This window comes from Lissotriton vulgaris, chromosome 6, assembly GCF_964263255.1.
Source record: "Lissotriton vulgaris chromosome 6, aLisVul1.2, whole genome shotgun sequence".
Classification (NCBI taxonomy): domain Eukaryota; kingdom Metazoa; phylum Chordata; class Amphibia; order Caudata; family Salamandridae; genus Lissotriton; species Lissotriton vulgaris.
In genome coordinates this window covers 86,088,724-86,110,001 of record NC_141694.1, presented here as the reverse complement: position 1 = coordinate 86,110,001, position 21,278 = coordinate 86,088,724, and the positions used below count along the sequence as shown (strand labels likewise).

Genomic DNA, 21,278 nt, shown 5'->3' with positions numbered 1-21,278 from the left:
CTGGGAGGTCTATAGCTGCTTGAGTCCCGGATTCTTGAAAATTCACCACGTACAAAGGTTTTAATTTAAGCCAGAAAGGCCACGCCCTCAATTTTACCCAAAGTCCCTCGGTATTCCAGGCACAAATCAAAAGCTTCTCCAATGGGGGGAATCAGCTAAATGGTTACACTGTCAATCAATTCTTTTGTGAGACAGGTAGTAAGGCATCCGAAAGTAAAGACCAGTCCATTGTCACATGTTGTAGTTGTTTCTCGGGCAGTAAAGCCTTGCCATGGCCATCTGTGTGGACATCTTGACCACGTCGTTGTGACCGAAAGGCTCGGGCCCCTGGTAGTATCGATGCTAGCTGAGTCTGTATACTGTCGCCAACACTCTTGGTCTGTGGTTGTAAACCCCGTTTTCCCGCATAACCTGTCTGGGAGTGACATTTTCCAGGGCTACGGGGCAAGGGAATGGAGGATAAGCTTTGTCTACATCTCAGGAGATTTCAATTCCACATTTTGCAAACGCTTGCTTCTTTGCCCACACCAGTTCTGAGAGCTGGTCTGTTGCCCAGGCAATGACTGTCGATTCCTCCTCAGCAGGATTTACAGCACATAAGAAGGTGCCTGAGTGGATGTCAGATGATTTAATGTGTCTTAGAGAAGGGAGTTTCTTGCACCATGTAAAGTATAGAGCTTCTATTAATTTTATCACCAATAAGAAGCGTCCTGGGAATGAAATATACCCCTAGATGCATCATTGTAACATTTTGCGATTTCTTAATTGCGAAAATTAAGGAATCGCAATTAAGAAATCGCAAACTGCTATGCATCAAAATTTCGCAAATTATTTTGCGATTCGGTAATTTTCCTTAATTGAGATTCACAATTTGTGAATCACAATTAAGGAAAACCCTTCCCATTGATTCCTATGGGCCAAAAGGCCCATAGGAATCAATGGGAAGGCATTCACATTTTGCGAATTTCAATTTGCGCTTCGCAAAATGTGAATGCAATTTCAAGGGTGCAGGGGGGGTTCAAAGAACCGCTCCCTGCACTCCTGAAATTGAACTGTAAGTGCAATTTACACACACACCAAGGACATGTGTGTGTGTAAATTAAAACTTTCAAATATGCAACTAGTGCATGTTTGAAAGTTTTCTGTAAATTAGCATGAAGTTCAACTTCATGCTAATTTACCCCTTCCAAATTGCGAATTCGCAATTCTAATGTAATCATGCATTGCATTTAAGAAATCGCAAAATTGTGATTTCTTAAATGCAATCGCAATTTAAGAAATCGCAATAAAATAAGATTTCTTAAATTGCGAAAATAGCAAAATGCTTCATGCATCCCAAAAACGGGATTTGCATTCGCAAACGGCCGAATTATGCGATTCGCACCGTTTGCGAATGCAAAAAACCTTGATGCATCTAGGCAATAGTTCCTCGATCCAGAGTGGTGACCTCTCCTTGCACTATCTCCATTGGAGTACATGATCAACATTTCTTCAGTTAAACAAACAAAATTGTAAGAGTTTTGTTTGTCGTAATCATTCAGGCACACTGATGCCCTAATGACTCATCTGGCCAATCCTACCTTCATTTTGTTATCCTTAAACAGAAAGATAATTGGACAATGAACTGCACAAGAAGCTGCTCTCACAAGATTCCGGTCATACTCCAGATTTAGAACCCACGCCAGAGCTTTTACTGCAGCCATCACTAAAATGCAAATGCTACTTACCAGTATGCATCTGTTCTTGGCATGTAGGGCTGCTGACATTCATATCTGTGCATAGATCGCCGCCTAGTGTTGGGTCCGGATGATTGCACATTGTTGTCCTGGAAGAGTCTTCCAAGTATCACGAGATAGGTGGCTCCTCCCCCGGACTACAGTGTGCATGGGCATCGACTCCATCCCCAGATTGTTTTTAGCCATTGTGGCCGAGATGGAGTGAACTATGTGAGTGATGACCATGCTATGAGCATATATATGAATACTGCAGCTGCTACAGGCGCCGGGGAGGAGGGCGGGCGATATGAATGTCAGCAGCCCTACATGCCAAGAACAGATGCATACTGGTAAGTAGCATTTGCAGTTCGAGGCATGTGGGCTGCTGAATTCATATCTGTGCATAGAATACATAGCAGTCCCTCCATTATTGGCGGCCGCCCGTGCCAGCTGCAGCAGTTTGGAAAAGTGTCCTGAGAACAGCCTGACCTACAGCTGCCTGCTGTTTAGAGTGCACGTCTACACAGTAATGTTTAGTAAATGTATGTGTGGTAGACCATGTGGCTGCTCTGCATATATCCTCTAAGGGAATGTTTCCAAGGAAGGCCATAGAGGCCCCCAACTTTCTGGTGGAGTGGGCTCTTGGTGGAATTGTAAGAGTGCGTTTCGCTTTTGCATAACAGATCTGAATACATTTCACGATCCACCTAGCAATACCAGCCTTGGAAATAGCGTTACCTTTGTGGTGTGATGCAAAGGCAACGAAAAGTTGCTTAGTCTTTCTAAAATGCTTGGTCCTGTCAATGTAATACATTAGGGCCCTTTTAACGTCAAGGGTGTGGAGCATCCGCTCCGCCAGCGACTCAGGATTTTGAAAAAACACCGGCAACTCGATTGTTTGGTTTATGTGGAAATGAGACACAACCTTGGGTAGAAATTTAGGGTTAGTGCGGAGCACTACCCTGTTAGCATGAACTTGGAAAAATGGCTCTTGGATGGTGAGGGCCTGCAACTCACTAACCCTCCGTAGCGATGTAATTGCTACTAAGAAAGCCACTTTCCAAGTCAAGAACTGAAGCTCGCAAGAGTGTAGTGGCTCAAAAGGAGGACCCATCAGCCTTGTAAGAACCACATTGAGGTTCCATTCTGGAGCTGGTGGTGTCCGTGGTGGAATGACCCTTTTGAGTCCTTCCAGAAAAGCTTTGATAGCAGGCACTTTGAAAAGTGAAAGGTGTTGTCTATTCTGGAGGTATGCAGCCATCGCAGACAGGTGATGGAAGTATATGCCAAATTGCACTGGTACAGATGGAACAGGTAACAGATGATGTTCTGAATGGAAGCATCTAGTGGGTTAATGTTGTGGTTTGCGCAGTAAATGACAAACCGCTTCCATTTAGCGGCATAACATGCTCTAGTAGTGGGCTTTCTTGCCTCCCGAATGATGTCCATGCAATCTGGAGGAAGATTGAGGTAGCCAAACTCTAGGACCTCAGGAGCCAGATCGCCAGGTTGAGCTGTTGCGGATCTGGGTGCTGAATGTCGCCATGGCTCTGCGTCAGAAGGCTGGGTGTGAGATGAAGCCTTTGATGCGGTACCACGGAAAGTTCCAGAAACGTGGTGTACCATGGTTGGCGAGCCCACGTTGGAGCAACCAGGATGAGAGTCATCGAGTGCTGCCTGAGCTTGCGTGCCACCAGCGGTATCAGAGGTGCTGGGGGAAAAGCGTACGCAAATCTGCCTGACCAGTTCATCCATATCGCATTGCCCTGCGATTGCGGGTGTGCGAACCTGGCGGCGAAGCTTTGGCATTTTGCGTTCTCCCTTGTGGCGAACAGGTCTATCTCTGGATGACCCCACCTTTGGAAGTACGGTTGGAGTACTGATGGGTGTATCTCCCACTCGTGCATTTGGTGGCTGTGCCTGCTGAGCAGGTCCGCCATCTGATTGTCCTTGCCTGGGAGATGTTCTGCCATCAGGAAAATGTTCCTCTGAATGGCCCACTTCCACATGCTCTGAGCCAGATGAGACAGCTGCGGAGAGTGTGTGCCCCCCTGTTTCTGAATGTAGTACATGGCCGTCATGTTGTCCGTCCGGATCAACACGACCTTGTTGCACAGATGTACTTTGAATGCCTTTAAGGCCATGAAGATTGCCATCAGTTCCAGTACATTGATGTGCATCTTCTTTTGCTGTAGTGTCCATAGCCCCTGCACTGTGTATTGGAGTACATGCGCTCCCCATCCCTGGAGAGAAGCGTCCGTCGTCAGGATAGTCTGTGGCACAGGCTCCTGGAACGGTCGGCCCTTGCAAAGGTTTTGTGGATTCCACCAATGCAGAGAGTTGTATGCCCGACCGCTCACCAACACTAGGTCTGTTAGTTGCCCGTGAGCCTGAGTCCACTGACGTGCCAAGCACTCCTGAAGCGGACGCATATGTAGTCTCGCGTGCGGGACAATGGAGATGCAGGAGGCCATCATGCCTATCAACTGCATGAACACTTTCGCTGGAAGCGAGTGTTGAGGTCTGAATCTTTGGATCAGCGACTGAATACTGGCGACTCTCACTGAATTTGGCTGCGCAGTGGCCGCCAGAGTGTTGATCGTCGCACCCAGATACTGCCGTATGTGGGCGGGCTGGAGATGGGATTTTGGGTAATTCAGTGAGAACCCCAGGTCGTGCAGGAGGTGAATGGTGTGGGACACGTGGTCGGCGCACTGCTGTTCCGACTTTGCCTGAATGAGCTAGTCGTCCAGATAGCGGTAGACATGGATGTTCTGACGTCTTAGATGCGCCGCCACCGTCGCCAGGCACTTCGTGAATACCCTGGGCGCAGTGGTGACCCCAAAAGGCAGAACCTTGAACTGGTAGTGCTGGTTTTGAATGGTGAACCTTAGATATTTCCTGTGGGAAGGATGCAGGGGAATGTGAAAGTATGCATCCTTGAGATCTAGAGTAGCCAGGAAGTCCCATTGCCGAAGCAGTGGGAGAACCTGCTGCAACGTGAGCATATGGAAGTGTTCTGACAGAATGTACCAGTTGAGGGGTCTGAGGTCTAGGATGGGCCTGAGGGATCCGTCCTTTTTTGGAATTAGAAAGTACAGAGAGTAAACCCCTGTTCCCCTTTCCTGCAGTGGAACGAGCTCTATTGCCCCTTTTTGCAGCATGACTTGGACTTCTTGCTGCAACAAGTGCAAGTGCTCGCCGGACATAGGACGGTTTCTTGGAAGTATGTTTGGTGGAGTGGAAGTGAGTTCCAGACAATAACCGTATTGGATAAGAGATTTGACCCACCTGTCCGTGGTGATGGACTTCCACGCGGGCAGGAACTGCTGGAGTCTCCCCCCGACTGCTGTTGTGTGGTCGGGGGGCAGTGACAAGGCGTCACTGTTTGCTGGCGGTGGAGGACCTGGAGCTGTTATTTCCACGTCCTCTGCCTTTGACGTTGTTGCCCCGGTAACCACCTCTACCCTTGTTGGTATATGAGGACTGGGTGTTACCTTTATAGAATTGCGTGGATTGTGACGCTTGACCCCTTGAGGTGCCTCTGTTATTGGAGCGGCGAAAGGAACCACCCCGAAACTGCTGGGACTGTAGGGCACCCATAGATTTACCAGTGTCAGTGTCTTTTTTCATTTTTTCAAGGGTGGCATCCACTTCCGGCCCAAACAGGTGGTCTGGATTAACAGTTTGGTTTAGGATGGTAGTCTGAATGTCTGGTTTAAAGCCTGATATTCTAAGCCATGCATGTCTACGCAGTAGAACGGTAGTGTTTATTGCTCTCGAGGCGGTATCAGCCACGTCCAGAGTGCATTTAATTGAAGCATTGGTGATAAGCTTCCCCTCCTGAATCAACATTTCAGCTCCCTCCTTGTACTGATCAGGTAAGTGCTGTAGAAGGGTTTCTAGGGTGTCATAGTGTGCCCTATCGTAGCGTGCAAGTAGCGCCTGCGTGTTGGAAATGCGCCACATATTAGCTGCCTGCGCAGCAATACGTTTCCCTGAAGCTTCAAAGACCTTTGATTCTTTGTCTGGGGGAGGAGCATCACCCGTGGTCTGTGAGTTGGCACGTTTACATGCGTTTGAGACGACCAAAGAGTCCAGTGGCAACTGTCCCTTGATGTACGTTGGATCTGTGGGCGCTGCCTTGTATTTTTTGTCAATACGAGGATCGATGACTCTTGCCCGGGTGGGCTCCTTGAAAACCTCCGGCGCATGCTTTAGCACTCCCTTGAGCATTGGCAATGTCTTGACAGTCTTTTCAGCCACCGAGAAAGTGTCAAAAAGAAAATCGACATCCACTGGGTCAGCATGGAGGTCGACATCATGATTGGCTGCAGCTCTTTCAATTAGAGCGTTTAAGGCTGCAGAGTCCTCTGTTGGAGAAGTTTTTGGAGCGAAAAGCTGCGGCTCGTGTCCTGACTGAGGGTCCTCAGGGTCGCCCCCGGCAGACCATGCCTCATTCACATCCTCCGGGTCAGAGTATGCTGGATAATTATACTCATCCTCCTCGTCGCCGTCACCCTCCCCAGTGTTAGAGTGAGTGGGTGAGAGCTCCAGACCTTGTGGAGATGCAGGCTCCATAGGGGCAGATGCACCCGCAGAGTCCAACTTCTTTTTAAGCGGGATGTGGAAATGCTCCAACACAGGCTCCGGGGTGATCTTTCTTTTAAGGAGAGAGAGCTTGCCTGTGTTGGCGTCGATGACCTCTTGACGCTCCTCGTCCGCTAGTGGTTGGTGCCGTGGCTTTGGCACCACTAATGAAGCCTTAGGCGTAGAAACCAGCTTTAAGGGCACCCCGGCCCCATGTTTCAGAGCGAAAGCCTTTGGCGCCGTTTTTGGCGGCAGCGTGAAGTGAATCAGCGTCTGCGCCTTCGCCGGCTTCTGTGGAGGCTTGGTCGGCACAGTGTCCTTCAGCTCGAGCGCCGCGTCCTCCTCCCTAATACGCCAAAGGGACTCCGTCACCTTCTTGGTGAGTGAAGGGGAGGGCCGGACCGGCTCGAGCGAGTCCTCCGAGTCCGGATTCGGGTCGGCGACCAAGGCCGCAGTCTTCGGAGCCGACGCAGCACCTCCCTTTACCTTGTCGACCGGGATCGGTGCAGCCAGAGACTTGGGATCGTCCTGAAGCTTTTTTGTGGCCTTCTTTTGGTCATCGACCTTCTTGGCGTCGACGCGACTCTTCAGAGCGTCGACCAGCTTTGGCGCCGACGCCGCCGCGTCAGGCGTCTTCGCCTTTGGCTTCGATACCGGGTTCTTCGGATCGGCCATTTTGGCGTGGCTCTTGAGCTCGACAGCAATGTTGGATTGTTTCGGCGCCGAGGACTCCGGCGCCTTCGATCCAACCGGTGCAACTTGCACTTTCGGTTTCGATACTGATGGTGTTGACCCCGATGGCTTCACTTTCGGTTTCTGGACCGGGAGTGGCGCATCAGTAATGTCCGTGGCCGGGCCAGGAGGCGGGGCTGTGGGACGAGCGTTGAGGTCTTGGGTAAGGCCCGAAGGCGATCCCTCGACCTGGGCCTTATGATGGTGTCTGGCCCCGGAGTCAGTATGAGGATGCTCCTCTTCCGAGCTATCCTCCACGGTGGCAATGGCCCCGTCGTCGTCCCCTACCTCCTCGACGACTTCCTCGAACTCTTCCTCTCCCGCGTCGTAGTCTTCCTCGCCCTCAGACGCCGGGTTAGAGTCCGAAACATTTAGGATGCTGTCGTCGTCAACATCCTCTTCAAAGATGTTCGCTGGTGGGGGTGCCGAACTCTTGGCCTGCAGTCTTGCGGCCCGACGTAGCTTGAGAGTCTTCTTCGACCGGAACTTGGAGCAGGCCATACACTTGGCCTCGTCGTGGTCCGGCGACAAGCACTTGTTGCACACTGGGTGCACGTCGATGTGCGGATACTTTGAGGCACACACTGGGCACCTCTTAAATGGACTTCATTCCATGTTGAAGTAGTCTGGAGCGTCGTGTAGGCCCGTCCGCGCCGACAGCACGTGGAAGGGCAGCAGTTGATCGGAGCCGATGAATAAACCAACCCGACCGATAAACAATACCGACGCGAGTCCTAAAGACCTTTTGGTCTCAAGTAAAGAAAATTAACAACTATCGATTCCGACAGAGGGAACCGAAACACATCCGAACCCAATGGCGGAAAAAAACAATCTGGGGATGGAGTCGATGCCCATGCGCACTGTAGTCCAGGGGAGGAGCCACCTATCTCGTGATACTTCGAAGACTCTTCCAGGACAACAATGTGCAATCATCCGGACCCAACACTAGGCGGCGATCTATGCATAAATATGAATTCAGCAGCCCACATGCCTCGAACATATCCACAGCTTGTAGCCGCGACCTCGCCTATTACCATGCTGGCACAACCAAACTTCACTCTTGTCGAAGCTGCAGAACAACAAAAAATGCCCCTTCTTTAAATAAAAAACATCATATCTTCTTTACTCACCTACTCTGTAGATCTTCTGTGGATTTACTGGCACAGCTTGCTGCATATTAGCATGCCCAGTATCTCAGTCTTCCTTGTCAGGATACCTTCCACACTCTACTCTTCTCTGCAGACATTCACACAAAAGTTTTGAAGGCTTAAGGCACTGTTCCCATCAAGACAGACATTACTTTCTACTTCTTCGAGGTTGCTAGATGGGTGGGTAATAGTGGTGCTTTTTACTTGTCCAACGTGCTCACTTTTCCTTCAGTTTTTTTTTTTTTTAGGTTATGTTTGAACCACTCCCTTTACTTCTCCTAGTAATGAATGTTGCATTGGTAGAAAAAAAGTTGTTTTCACGTTTAAGTTACAGAAAACAGTGGGTTTATTTGTTGTTACTTGTTACATAGAAGGTTACATTGCTTAGGTAACACTAAACCAATGAAGTTTCCAGTTCAACCTCCAAGTTCTCTCTGAGCTCTTCCGACAGACAATACTGGGTGACGGGAACATTCTACAAACAGACATTACATGCACCACAAGACTCGGTCAGAGCAGGGAAAACACAGGATTCTACCCCGGCCTGCCTTAGGATGGATTTTTCCAGGGAGAAAATGTTGGAAAAATGTACTAGGAATTATACCTAGCTGTTTACGTGTACGCTCCAGCTCTTTCTCTAAGAAGGCAATTTTCTTTTGTCGAGTTTCACGCTCTGCCTTCAGTTTCTGTCGATCTTCGATGACCTAAACGAAAACAGGAAAAAATCATGAGGTATGGCTATCTTTCATTCCCAGGGTTAAAAATACACCTCAAAATGAGACAGTTTGGAGGCGTCCTAATAATGAACATTATTCACTTGAGACAATATATTTTTAGATTTTTACAATTCATTTTAAAATAAGTTAATTCACTTCTGTCAGACAATAAAATTAAAGAGCTGCTTTTCTTGGTCAGGCATCAGCATGTGGCAGCAAATATCCCTTGTGGCCAAAGCAGATCACGTGAATGAAAGAATGAGAAAGGGAGTGCACTGATGAACTAAGACATGTGTGGAAACAAGCAACTGTAAAAGCATGTGGGACAGAGTGTTTGCAGGCAAACAGTGAAGACGGTATGGGGAGTAAGGCACGCCCGCTCTGCAGGTCAGGTGGCAGAGCTCATGTGGGACAGATGTCTTTGATGCAGGTGGTCTGCCCACAGAGGATCAGCTCTTGTACAGTGGGTCATGTTGCTGCAATGCGGTTTAATTTTGGCTCGGGCTTCATTGCCTCTATGGGTATCATTCTACACTGACATGCCGCCACTCGTCAGAACAGTGTGGTGTCCTTCAAAGCTTCTTTGATTCCTTCAAACTAGATTTTGCTAGAAGCAGAGATTTTGCTAGAAGCAGAGGAGCCCTAATCCCTTTTGTCGAGTAGTGCCCCACCATGCTAAACAAGGTGTAAAGACGTGTTTTGCACATATCCATGCAGCATAAGAAGAATTGAGACTGCATTGCTACCTTACATGCAGGAAAGGTTTTAATCTCTCATGGCGTTTAGGAGCCCCTCTGATGGTGTGTAGGAGCCCTCTGATGAAAGAGAAACTGGACCATACAGATATTATTTATAGCCTCTCTTGTCTTTCCTCTTATTGCAGTAGCTAGTAGGCAGTTGGTACTGATTTAAACAATGTGGGACGATGACTAGACCAACATGACAGTTGTGACTTAACTTAGAACAGTCTGACCCTCGTGGGATGGGGACAATTACCATCCCAACCCTACCTTCCCCTGAATACGCCATGAAGTAAAAGCCCAAGGGGGAGCAGGCGGACCCCACACAATAAAAAGGAAAACTGACTGCAGGACTGCTGAGAGGAACGGAGATGGCAAGGTTTCTGGCGCATCTAAAAACGTGGCCACTGATTTATAACTGTAGGAATCGGAACAAAAACAGAGGGGAAGAAACACAAGCAGGTGATCAGATGCGGGAGAAAAGATTACCCCAGAGAAAACCACTAGAGAGGTGTCCCTGAAACACTCTGGTTGATCTAACCAAAGTCAGCCACTTACAAACTGGATACAGGCAGGCGAGACTGGCAAGCACCAACCTGTGGTCCGGGGGGGATTTGAAGACCTGCATGAGGTAGGTTCTAGAGTACAAAAGGGTATGGTAGGGGGAAGCCAACAGGTATGCTAGACCTTGCAAATGGCTCACTATACTCCCCACAGCAGACACTGGGGGAGAGGCAGTTGTGCACACATGCAGGGCATGGCTGGGAACCCGATACCCAGGAGGAGGACTAGAGAGGAGGCGAAAGAGAGATCTGAGGTCCTAGCCTCAAAAGGGAGCAGCAGTAGAGAGTGGATTAACTGCATGTCCTGGACTGACCAACTTCATAATGTACTGAGGTTAAAAAGATACAGTAGAAGGCACCCTGCTGAGATAAATACACCACCCAAAGGACACACACATTGAGGGGTGGGGAGGATGCACCCATTGCATAGTCAGATTAAAAAAGATTAGCGACAAAAGAAGCAAATGTGGGTAAAGACTGTTAGCGGGACAAGGTGGGTGCATAAAAAGTCAAATAAAATTTAGGTCCCTCCTTCACAGGCAATCATATCAGTGCCCAGGCGACATCAATACACACCAGCCATGTAGATGCTTGTATGGCACCCCAATGACACCTTGAATGATCCAAGGAACTAGTGTGCAACCTAGAGCATCAACCTAAAGCTCCTAGAAGACAGTGACCGTTATTGGCACTGGGACAATAGATAATACAAGGCAGTTAATCAAACAACAACATTTCCACAAAGAAGACGAGAATGAGGCGAAGGGCGCATAAAGAAAGGAACTGATGTCAAACACATAGGTGGTGCCTATATATCTCTCAATGCTGTCAATGCCAGAGGTTGTACAATATTGCTGTAGAGTGGAATAACATTGGTTGTCGACAAGCTGGAACAATTGCTGGAAAATTTGTGGATACTTATTGATGCCTGAGGGTACTCCGATCAGACCGCTTTATTCATCCAAAAGGCCGCAAAAGAAAATTAAAAATTACTTAATTTAAAATTATTAAATTATTATAGTTTTAAAATCACTTGCAATTAGCTAAAAAAAAGCCACAATCAGTTTCGAACACGAACTGAGTTCCATACCGCACTATAAAATGCATTCGCAAATATTGTCTAAAACAAACTCTTTAAAACACTAAAAAAACTACATCAACAGAGATACACCAGCATCTGATATTTCGAGTATTCAGTATAATCATAGCGCAAATAATTCATATATTACCTTAGTTCTAGAGCCTTCCTAATAAAATGCAATTCGGCACAGCAAATCTCGGGTGTACAAAGTTTCTGCAGGAAGATCAAGCCTTCTTTAGGAGTTCTCAGTTTAGACTACTTTAAAACAGGAATCAGAAAATCTTGTCTGAGAACAATATATAGGGGCAAAACAAAATAAATAGGCTTGCTCTTTGTGCGGATACTTGATCACAACTACACAGAGGTAAAACATGTGACCAAACACATTGTATAGGGTAAGCAACCTTAAAATGGATCGTACACAGCCGGACGAGAGTAAGCTAACTTCGGTGGATGCGATTCATGACCCAGAAAAGATATAGTTCCAAGCATTCTGTGGTCAAGATCTCAACATATCTTTTCAGAAAAACCGTAGTCTGCACTTTCCGTAATCGTGTATCTGAATGGTAGCTAAGAAATCGGGTTTTAACTTCATCCTTACTTTAAGTGGTAATTTGAAGAGAATTATCTAACATCTCTTTCATTCCAGTGGTATCAAACATTTGTTTCAAGTATGTATCCCATGGAATACGTGCAACTCAGTCTAGAGCAAGACAATCCAAGATGCAGGAACTAACCAAAAAGGCCTCGGTTTAATCAGTAAACTAATTCATAAGAAAAGCGGAGCGAGGCCCAACTTATCTTCTAGGCACCCAAGACCTAATTCTTCATGGTAGACTAAAGTAGCAGCCCATGGAGGGGTCATCAGTAATCTACAAATACAACTATTTTATGCTTGTTGGAGAAAGGTCGAATAGGCATAGGCCTGCATTCTGACACCGCTGAAATATATTTGGTGCTATACAAAGTTAACGTTCTTTAATGGGCTTCTGACCAAGCCTATGCGACAATCTAAAAACTGCATCTAGGATTTTCTTGAATTGTTGTACCCTGTTGGTCAGAAGTGAGTTCCATTAAAACGAGGAGCTAAACAGGATACTCAGATAAATACTTTCACTTTCTCCAGTGTTGAATTCACCATTAAGAAAGTTTTGGATTTTGTCTTACGGCTCAGGAGGAGAGTGGTCAGAAGAAGGCGAAGAGCAGAGCTCAGGTGAAGAGTCGGATACTGACCCTGAGAATGACTTACCAGCGACGGCCTTGAAAGTGAAGCAGTCTGCTAGGGGGCATGAGTTAGAACAAAAAGAATTAGTCTGGGATCACTCTTCTACTCAGCCTCTAGTAGGAAGTCCTTTACTGGAACAGACACAGCTGTCTCTGTTAGAAACTATCCATCAAGAAATATTGGCATACAGAGAGGAGACGCGGCAGGATAGTAGGAAATCACAGGCGGCGATGAGGAAGATGCAGGGAGTGGTACGTAAACTCTCTAAAGCCATTGCCACAACTGGGGATAGAGTGACTAACCTAGAGGAGCGCATAGTGGTAGCGGAAACCGAGGCTGCAGGGGCTGTTTCTAAAGTGGATGCTCAAGGTGTTCAGTTATCGGATATTCAGTGGAAGCTGGAAGCGATGGAGAACAGGCTTAGAAGAAACAATTTGAGGGTTTTGGGTGTCCCGGAGGGGGCCGAAGGTAATGATATAAGAGGCTACATGATTACATTGTTTCAACAGGCCTTCCCAGAGCTATCCAGCTGGGATTGGTCAACAAAGCTACAAAGAGTTCACCGCTCCCACTTTAATTTAAGAAGAAACGCAAAAGAGGGAGATAAGCCCAGGGCTGTATTGATTTTTCTGGGCAACTTCGTTCTTCGATAGACAATTTCGGATAAGGCGAGACCTGATGCAAAGAGAATTGTAGACGGGGTGTCATTTTTTGTCCGCCCAGACTTTTGCCACGAGACTGTAGAAAGACGTTGGCGTCTTAGAGAGATGATAAAACCTTCAGGCCTATTTGATCAATCCCGCACAATTAAAAGTGATTAATGATGGGAAGACGCTTTACTTCTCTTCAGAAGTTAAAGCCAAAGAGTATCTGGATAGTCTGTTGAAATAGAGCTTATAATTTGTGAATGTATCTAAAGGTTTAATGTGTTAATAGTGCTAATGCAATGTATCCCCAGATGCATCTCTTGATGGCTGGGAAGGAGCTTTAATGTGTAATGATATATATATATATATATATATATATATATATATCCAGAAAACGCTTCTTCTGGAGTGCTGGGACCCGTGGGAGTTGGCGCAAATGCCGGCGAAGCAGTCCGGTAATTTAAATAATCCCAAGGAAAACAGGTTAACGTTGCGCTCTCAGGAAAGAGACAAGCGAATCCAAAGTGTAATAGTAGCAGTTTATTACACAACGCGTTTCAGCATAAAAGCCTTGTTCACGTGAACAAGGCTTTTATGCTGAAACGCGTTGTGTAATAAACTGCTACTATTACACTTTGGATTCGCTTGTCTCTTTCCTGAGAGCGCAACGTTAACCTGTTTTCCTTGGGAATATATATATATATATATATATATATATATATATATATATATATATATATATATATATATATATATATATATATATATATATATATAAAAATATACATATATATATATATACATATATATATACATATATATATATATATATATATATATATATATATATACATATATATACATATATATATAAATATATATATATATATATATACATATATATATATATATATATATATATATATATATTATATATATATATATATATATATATATATATATATTTATTTTTTTTGGGTTTTCTTTGGCTTTGAAGTTAAAAAGATGGTACACTTTTAATGTCCTCGCCGGAAACTTTGCAACTCCATCACATGCACAGACTAGTTCTGTGCGTCTCACAGCGTGGGGGGCGGGGGGTAGAGGGTGTTGTGTTGGGGCGCAGGGGGGTGGGATGGGTGGGCAGGGGTAGGTGGAGGGGTAGGTGTAGCAGGCAAAAAATCGAAAATGGGAATATAAAATGCACTACTGTTTTTTTGGGAATGTCCGGACGAGAAAAGCAGATAACTACAAACATTAAGCGACGGGGCCTACAGGGTAGTCAACGCAAAATATATGATGGCAAACTGTAATATTTGTACATTAAACGTGGGAGGTCTAAATGACTGGAGAAAGAGGCAAAGACTGGCCCATTTTGTCAAATTTAATAAGATTGATGTACTTTGTCTCCAGGAGACCCATCTCCCTTGGGCGAAGAGGAATCTTCTGTTCTTAAACTGTTTCGAGTTGGTCGCTTGCTCTTCACATACGGCCCACAAGTCATAATAAAGATTTGGACTGATTTAACTTAAGGTCCAAAGGTTCCATCCAGGAAAAGAAAGAATCCAGTAATGTTTGGAGATAATTTGCTGTGCACGCAATTAGCACAAAGTCGTCTGCAAAAAGGAGAATGGGCATTGGTTGTTTATCTATCTGTGGGATGTCCATCCCAACCTCTACCAGGTATTTAAAGATTCCATTTATGTATAATCAAAATAGAAAAGGGGCAAGGATGCATTCCTTATGGACCCCATGTGTAGATTTAATGTGAGAAGTTGTTTCACCTGATAAACCGTAACATACTTTTACAGTCAACCCTTGATGTAGAAGTTTATTGAGAAAGCATTCTGATTTCACCCCCTCCTTCTCCATGAGTGACAAGAGCTTTGAACAATTCACCACATCAAAGGAGCTGGATAAATCAATAAACACCAAGTGAAGAGACCCTTCCTTAGCCATCACATATTTTCCTTCCAACAAATAAAATTTCAATAACTGGTCAATAGCTGCCATAGCTGGTTTGAAACAATATCGTACATGGGACAAAAATTTTCTCCATAGCCCAAGATTTCAATGTACCAAGAGTACTCGACCCATAATTTTCATACTAGAGTGTTGTATGTCGTTTTAGATTCCGAATGGATTTTCCCAGTTCATGCCTGTATATAGGTACAAACCACATTGCCCTTATATAGGTATAGAAATCGAGCGCTTATTTAGGCATAGCCCATGCTAACCAAATACAGGCATGGCTACTTCCATTCGTTCACCAAACGTCACAACGATTTCTTGGAAAACCAGCTTAAGCCGTTAGGGACTTCCCCTTGCTTGAATATTGATTTCTCCAAGAACTCAGTTACTTTACAATGAACAACTATTCCCTAGGGATTCATTCATGCCGTTCATATGCCCAACTTTACGTCAAACATGGCATTCCTAAACACCTTCAAGGTATAAATATACCTTCACTTGCTATGGCAAAGCACAGTGGTTCGGTGCAGTTAGACGACCTACTTGCCCGATGCAGCTCGCTACAGCAAGTGCCGAAGGAAGTAGACTCCAGCTGACGCACTGGTCAGGAAGCTGTCCTCCTCTGCAGAGAAATCCAGCTCCAGTGTTTCTGACTCCCCTTGCGGGGTGTTGGGAAATCAAGTCCTGAGACAGAGATACCAGAACTCCTTCATTCTAAGGTATGGAGCGCATTAGAACCTAGAGAAACCTTCGGTAGATTCTTGGCAAAACTAAACCTATGCTAAAAGACCATCCTTACTTCTTCCCTCGTACTAGACCTAGGTTAGGTACACTGGGTTAGGCGTATTTTAGAAGCACCAGTTGAGTATTTTAGCCTATGTTATTTATGTATGTATTTTTATATGGCTTAGAAACCATACAATGCTCTTACAGTATTATTTTATATTACTGTTCACGCTGTACGCATTATACTTTGCATTCTGTCTAACGATTGTAGCAGTCCACCTCTCTTGCATGTGAAAGAAGACTGTTCAATAAATCCTTTTATTGAAAACGCCGGTCTCACTATTTCTCTGCAACTCTGAAGAAACGAAGCATGCACAATTGACTGACCCTTTTTTCCGTAATACTCCAATAGACGTCTGGAGTGGGTAAAGGGATAATATCCGCCATAGCTGAGTAGGATGAAAATCCTATGTATTAGCTTTTCGGGTTGTTCATTGTTGAAGTATACAGTGTTCCAAAATATTGTGCACCTTATCTTTGTTTCCTTGAAACTTGCTCTGCAAACTTTCAGTCAACAAAATGCCGGACGGCAAGAACACTGAGAATGGTGGAGCTTCAGCTGATCCAGCAGCTTTTGACACAACAGGTTTTAATGAAACTGACAAGGATGCTGTATGCATTCCTATAAATTTAAGGAATACCATCACTATAAAACTTACAAAAAATGGCCCAACATCGAGAGGTGGTAGGGTAGTTTTCTGTTAAAGAGGAACATGAATATCACCAGACAGAGGTATTCAATTCAGGAATAGTCTTCCCCGAAGCAGATCCAATAACACATGTGTTTCACTTCTACAAAGAAGATGAACCACCAACGGAATACATTCCTTTAGAGGATATTGAAATTCCACTAACATACCAAGAGCATGTGCTCTGGTTTAAAGGCGCCCTAAAACATTAAAATCACATTACCAGGCTCGGTCCACTAGTTAGACCACGAGCAACATCGCCAGTCTTAGCCAGCTATACACCACATCCTGAAATTAATGGAATGTCAGATGTGGAACTACTAGCTCAACTAAAAGAGCTAATCAAAATATATAGACAATTGGTTCAATATGTCATGCGGTCTCTTACAGTTCAGCCTGCAATAATGATTGCACAACATTCCCCTTACCAGGGAAACACAAATAAAATCACACCTCAGACTTTACACTAAGTCATCGGTAAATTACCCGCAAAACGGGAACAAATTCCATTCTGGATAGCTCAAAAAATTACTCAAATTGAAGCAGTATTTCCTAATACTACCCCTCATGAAAATAAATATGCTACTTACCAGTATGCATCTGTTCTTGGCATGTAGGGCTGCTGACACTCATATCTGTGCATAGATCGCCGCCTAGTGTTGGGTCCGGATGATTGCACATTGTTGTCCTGGAAGAGTCTTCGAAGTATCACGAGATAGGTGGCTCCTCCCCTGGACTACAGTGCGCATGGGCATCCTCTCCATCTTCAGATTGTTTTTCGCCATTGTGGCAGAGATGAAGTGTAATACAGTGAGTGATGTCCATGCTACATAGTAATTCTGAATGCTACAGCTGCTACAGGCGCCGGGGAGGAGGGTAGGCGATATGAATGTCAGCAGCCCTACATGCCAAGAACAGATGCATACTGGTAAGTAGCATATTTGGTTCGAGGCATGTGGGCTGCTGAATTCATATCTGTGCATAGATTACATAGCAGTCTCTCCTATTAGCGGCGGCTGCCCGTGCCAGCTGCAGCAGTCCGAAAGAGTTTTTAGAACAGCCTGTCCTACAGCTGCCTGCTGTTTAGAATGCACACCTACGCAGTAGTGTTTCGTAAATGTATGTGTGGTGGACCATGTGGCTGCCTTACATATCTCTTCTAAAGGAATATTCCCAAGGAAAGCCATGGACGCTCCTAATTTACGTGGAGTGTGCTCTTGGTGGAATGGTTAGTGTGCGTTTAGCCTTAGCATAGCAAATTTGTATACACCTAACGATCCACCTGGATATCCCTGCTTTGGAAATGGGGTTGCCTTTGTGTTGTGGTGAAAATGCAACAAAAAGCTGTTTTGTTTTTCTGAAGTCTTTAGTCCTGTCTATATAGTACATAAGAGCCCTTTTGACATGTAATGTGTGTAGGGATCTCTCAGCGACATTTTCTGGATTAGGAAAGAAAACTGGCAGTTCTATGGTCTGGGTCATATGGAACTGCGAAATCACCTTAGGCATGAATGTAGGGTTGGTGCGTAATACAACCCTATTTGCGTGGACCTGTGTGAACGGCTCTTGAATGGTTAAGGCCTGGAGTTCACTAACTCTTCGTAGTGAGGTAATGGCTACTAGGAAAGCCACTTTCCAGGTTAGAAACTGAAGCTCACAAGAGTGGAGAGGCTCAAAAGGTGGTCCCATCAGTCTGGTGAGGACCACATTGAGGTTCCAGACTGGTGAAGGCGGGTGTCTGGGAGGGATCACTCTTTGAGTCCTTCTAGAAAAGCCTTAATGGCAGGCACTCTGAATAGCGAGAGGTGCTGCCTGTTTTGAAGATAAGCTGCTATTGCGGATAAATGTTTACGAATGGAACTGTACGCCAGATTACACCTGTATAAGTGCAGCACATAACAGATAATGTTTTGAATAGATGCATCCAGTAGGTTAATGTCATTGTTGTTACAATATATGACAAACCTTTTCCATTTAGCCACATAGCAAGCTCTGGTCGTGGGCAGTCTTGCCTTCTTGATGATATTCATACATTCTGGCGGCAAGTTGAGGTAGCCAAATTCTAAGACTTCAGGAGCCAGATCGCCAGGTTGAGCTGTTGCGGATCTGGATGCTGAATGTCGCCATGGCTCTGCGTCAAAAGCCTGGGTGTGAGGTGTAGCCTTTGATGCGGTACCACGGATAGGTCTAGAAACGTGGTGTACCATGGTTGGCGTGCCCACATTAGAGCAACCAGGATGAGGGTCATCGAGTGTTGCCTCAGTTTGCGTGCCACCAGCGGTATTAAAGGTGCTGGTGGAAAAGCGTACGCAAATTTGCCTGACCAGTTCAACAATATCGCATTGCCCTGCGACTGGATGTGGGAACCTGCTGGCGAAGCTTTGGCATTTTGCGTTTTCCCTTGTGGCGAACAGGTCTATCTGTGGATGACTCTACACAAAATGGGAGTCTAGAGGGAAAGACAAACCGAACTAGGACGCCCTCCACTCAGAAAGCTAGTCAACAACAACAGTCCTAGTTCTCATGGCAATTTTCCATTGTAACATTGTAAAACATCTCTGGCCCACGTGCCAAGTCCAAAGGGGTTTCTTTACTCTTAAGAAAAATCCTGAGATGTTTCAAAGTATTGCCTTTTAAAACAACAACCTCTCTGATTGAAACAAACAGGACAGCACAAACAAAAAATGTGTGAAGAAGCGAGATGGCACCTCACGGGCGCACCACCAATGGGGCCCCTGATTGGTACTCACCAGGATGGCCCTGTTCTCATCATTGGTGCCATCAAGCTAAAACCAAAAAAACCGTGTCTCGAACCTCAAAAGTAAAAAGACAGTGAATGGTGCAGTGGACACAACTTATATGTGACAAAACTAACAACATTTAACATATAAATCACTGTGCAACTGGGACCATAAACTTTACTTTCATTCCCTTCTCTGTTGCAAACCAATGAACACACATATACTAAAAAGAAAGAGAGTAAATACTACCTATCGATTTACTCTCTACTCACAGCCAACATGTTTCATTGCCTTGGTTTCTATCAGGCAATTTCTTCAGGGCAAAATATTTTGAATGCCACTGCAAGAGACACTGAGGCTTGGGTGCTGTAACAAAAACAAATAAAAATGTGGTCACCTGGAGTCCCCCTCTGTATTCTGCAACTTAGAAATGTCAAACCACCATGCTATATTTCAGAAAATGAAATGAATGGAAAGGAGTCTATTTACCCTGCTTCTAGTTTTGCCTCTCATACCAGTGATGAAGGAAAGATAAAAACGGAATCCAGCCCCCTTAGGTGAGCATGGTCCTGACTCCCCGTTCGAGAGAGTAACTGTAATTTAAAAAACACAGGGTATTACATTACTTCAGTGTAGGTGCCAGTTCCCAGCTGACGCTTTCCAGACCTCCAGAGTGCAGCCCCGCTAGATGTTAAATGTTACCGGTAGAGCAGTAGCGGTAGGCGTCCTCTCAACCCTCGAGCTCAGAACGAGTAAGTCTCTGTGTATTTACCGAATGAAGAGCGATCGGATTGGTTCAAGCTGCCGATTTTCCGTGTCTCGGATTGGTTCCCGAGATCGCGTTCCGCTCATTTCTATTGGTTGGCATTATCTGTTGACACGGAAACCGGTTTACATGTCAGGACACAGGTTGTCCCATTATAAAATGCCGGTCTTCGGTGGAAAGGCCCGGCCATTTGTAAATGGGTACATTAGTCCTGGTTTTATAATGGTTATATCAAGCGTTTATCATGTTTAGTGTGCGCCACCGATTAAAACGACGTTTGCATGTAGTTTTCTTCCCCCGCATTTCTTTCAGGGAAAAAAATTTTTAGAGTTATAATATATTAAATAGATTCATAATATATTAACGATTTATGTTAGCTGCTCACCCCGTTTTAATAGGTGTAGTGTGGAAAGGTTAAAGGCTTTATCACTTATTAGGTCAATTCAAAACGTGTGAGTCAAGGAGTTACTTGAATGGAGCAAGAGGTTTATTAATATAGATGATATATATATTAATTATTAATTTTAGGAGGAGTACCACCAGTCAAATAGGACAGCAGAACACTATGCTGGAAGGCAGCTCTTCAGAAGGTTAACGCAACTTATTCCATTCTAAAAGTTCGTTCAGCCCTTTCTGCTCACTTTGTTCCTGATATATCCAGCGGGCTTCTTTGTTGATTAGTCGTCTTTCCACCGACTGTACATCGCCCATCACTCTCTCTAACACTACCCATGAAAAAGTGTGTTTATTGCGGTGGCAGTGTTGCACTAACTTTGTAGTCAGTTTTCCATTCCGTATCGTGCTGACATGTTCTTGGATGCGGAGTTTGATCTTCCGTGTGGTGAGTCCAATATACTCCAAACCACACTCGCATTTCAATCTGTATACCACATTGGTGGTATTGCAGTTACTGAAGTGGTTCAGTGACCACACCTTCCCCGATTGCAGCGTCACGGTGGTTGTTTTCTTAGTCATAGGGCACACCGAACAGCTCCCGCATGGGTAATGTCCGTTGGGGATAGTGGTGTTCTCAGTTTCCCGTCTTTCCACACTTCGGGTGTGGACGAGTTTGTCCTTCAGGTTACTCGCTCTTCGGAAGGCAAACCGCGGTGGTGGCATCTTGAAATCCGCTGTAGAAAGTAGGGACCAATGTTTCCTGATCGCCTGGCGG

General features: G+C 45.3%; 1 protein-coding gene across 5 annotated transcripts in view; it reads right to left on the bottom strand.

The window, feature by feature from the left end:
• Positions 1 to 21,278, bottom strand: part of LOC147706838 (uncharacterized) — a 384,044-nt gene that overhangs the window by 42,823 nt on the left and 319,943 nt on the right. For all 5 annotated transcript variants that reach the window (XR_015296595.1, XR_015296596.1, XR_015296597.1 and 2 more), the window contains exon 5: positions 8,790 to 8,889. Coding sequence is in view for 2 of the 5 variants with exons in the window: in XM_086925979.1 (XP_086782105.1) it covers positions 8,790 to 8,889 (100 nt within the window). In the remaining 3 variants the exon portion in view is untranslated. The remainder of the gene's footprint in view (positions 1 to 8,789; positions 8,890 to 21,278) is intronic.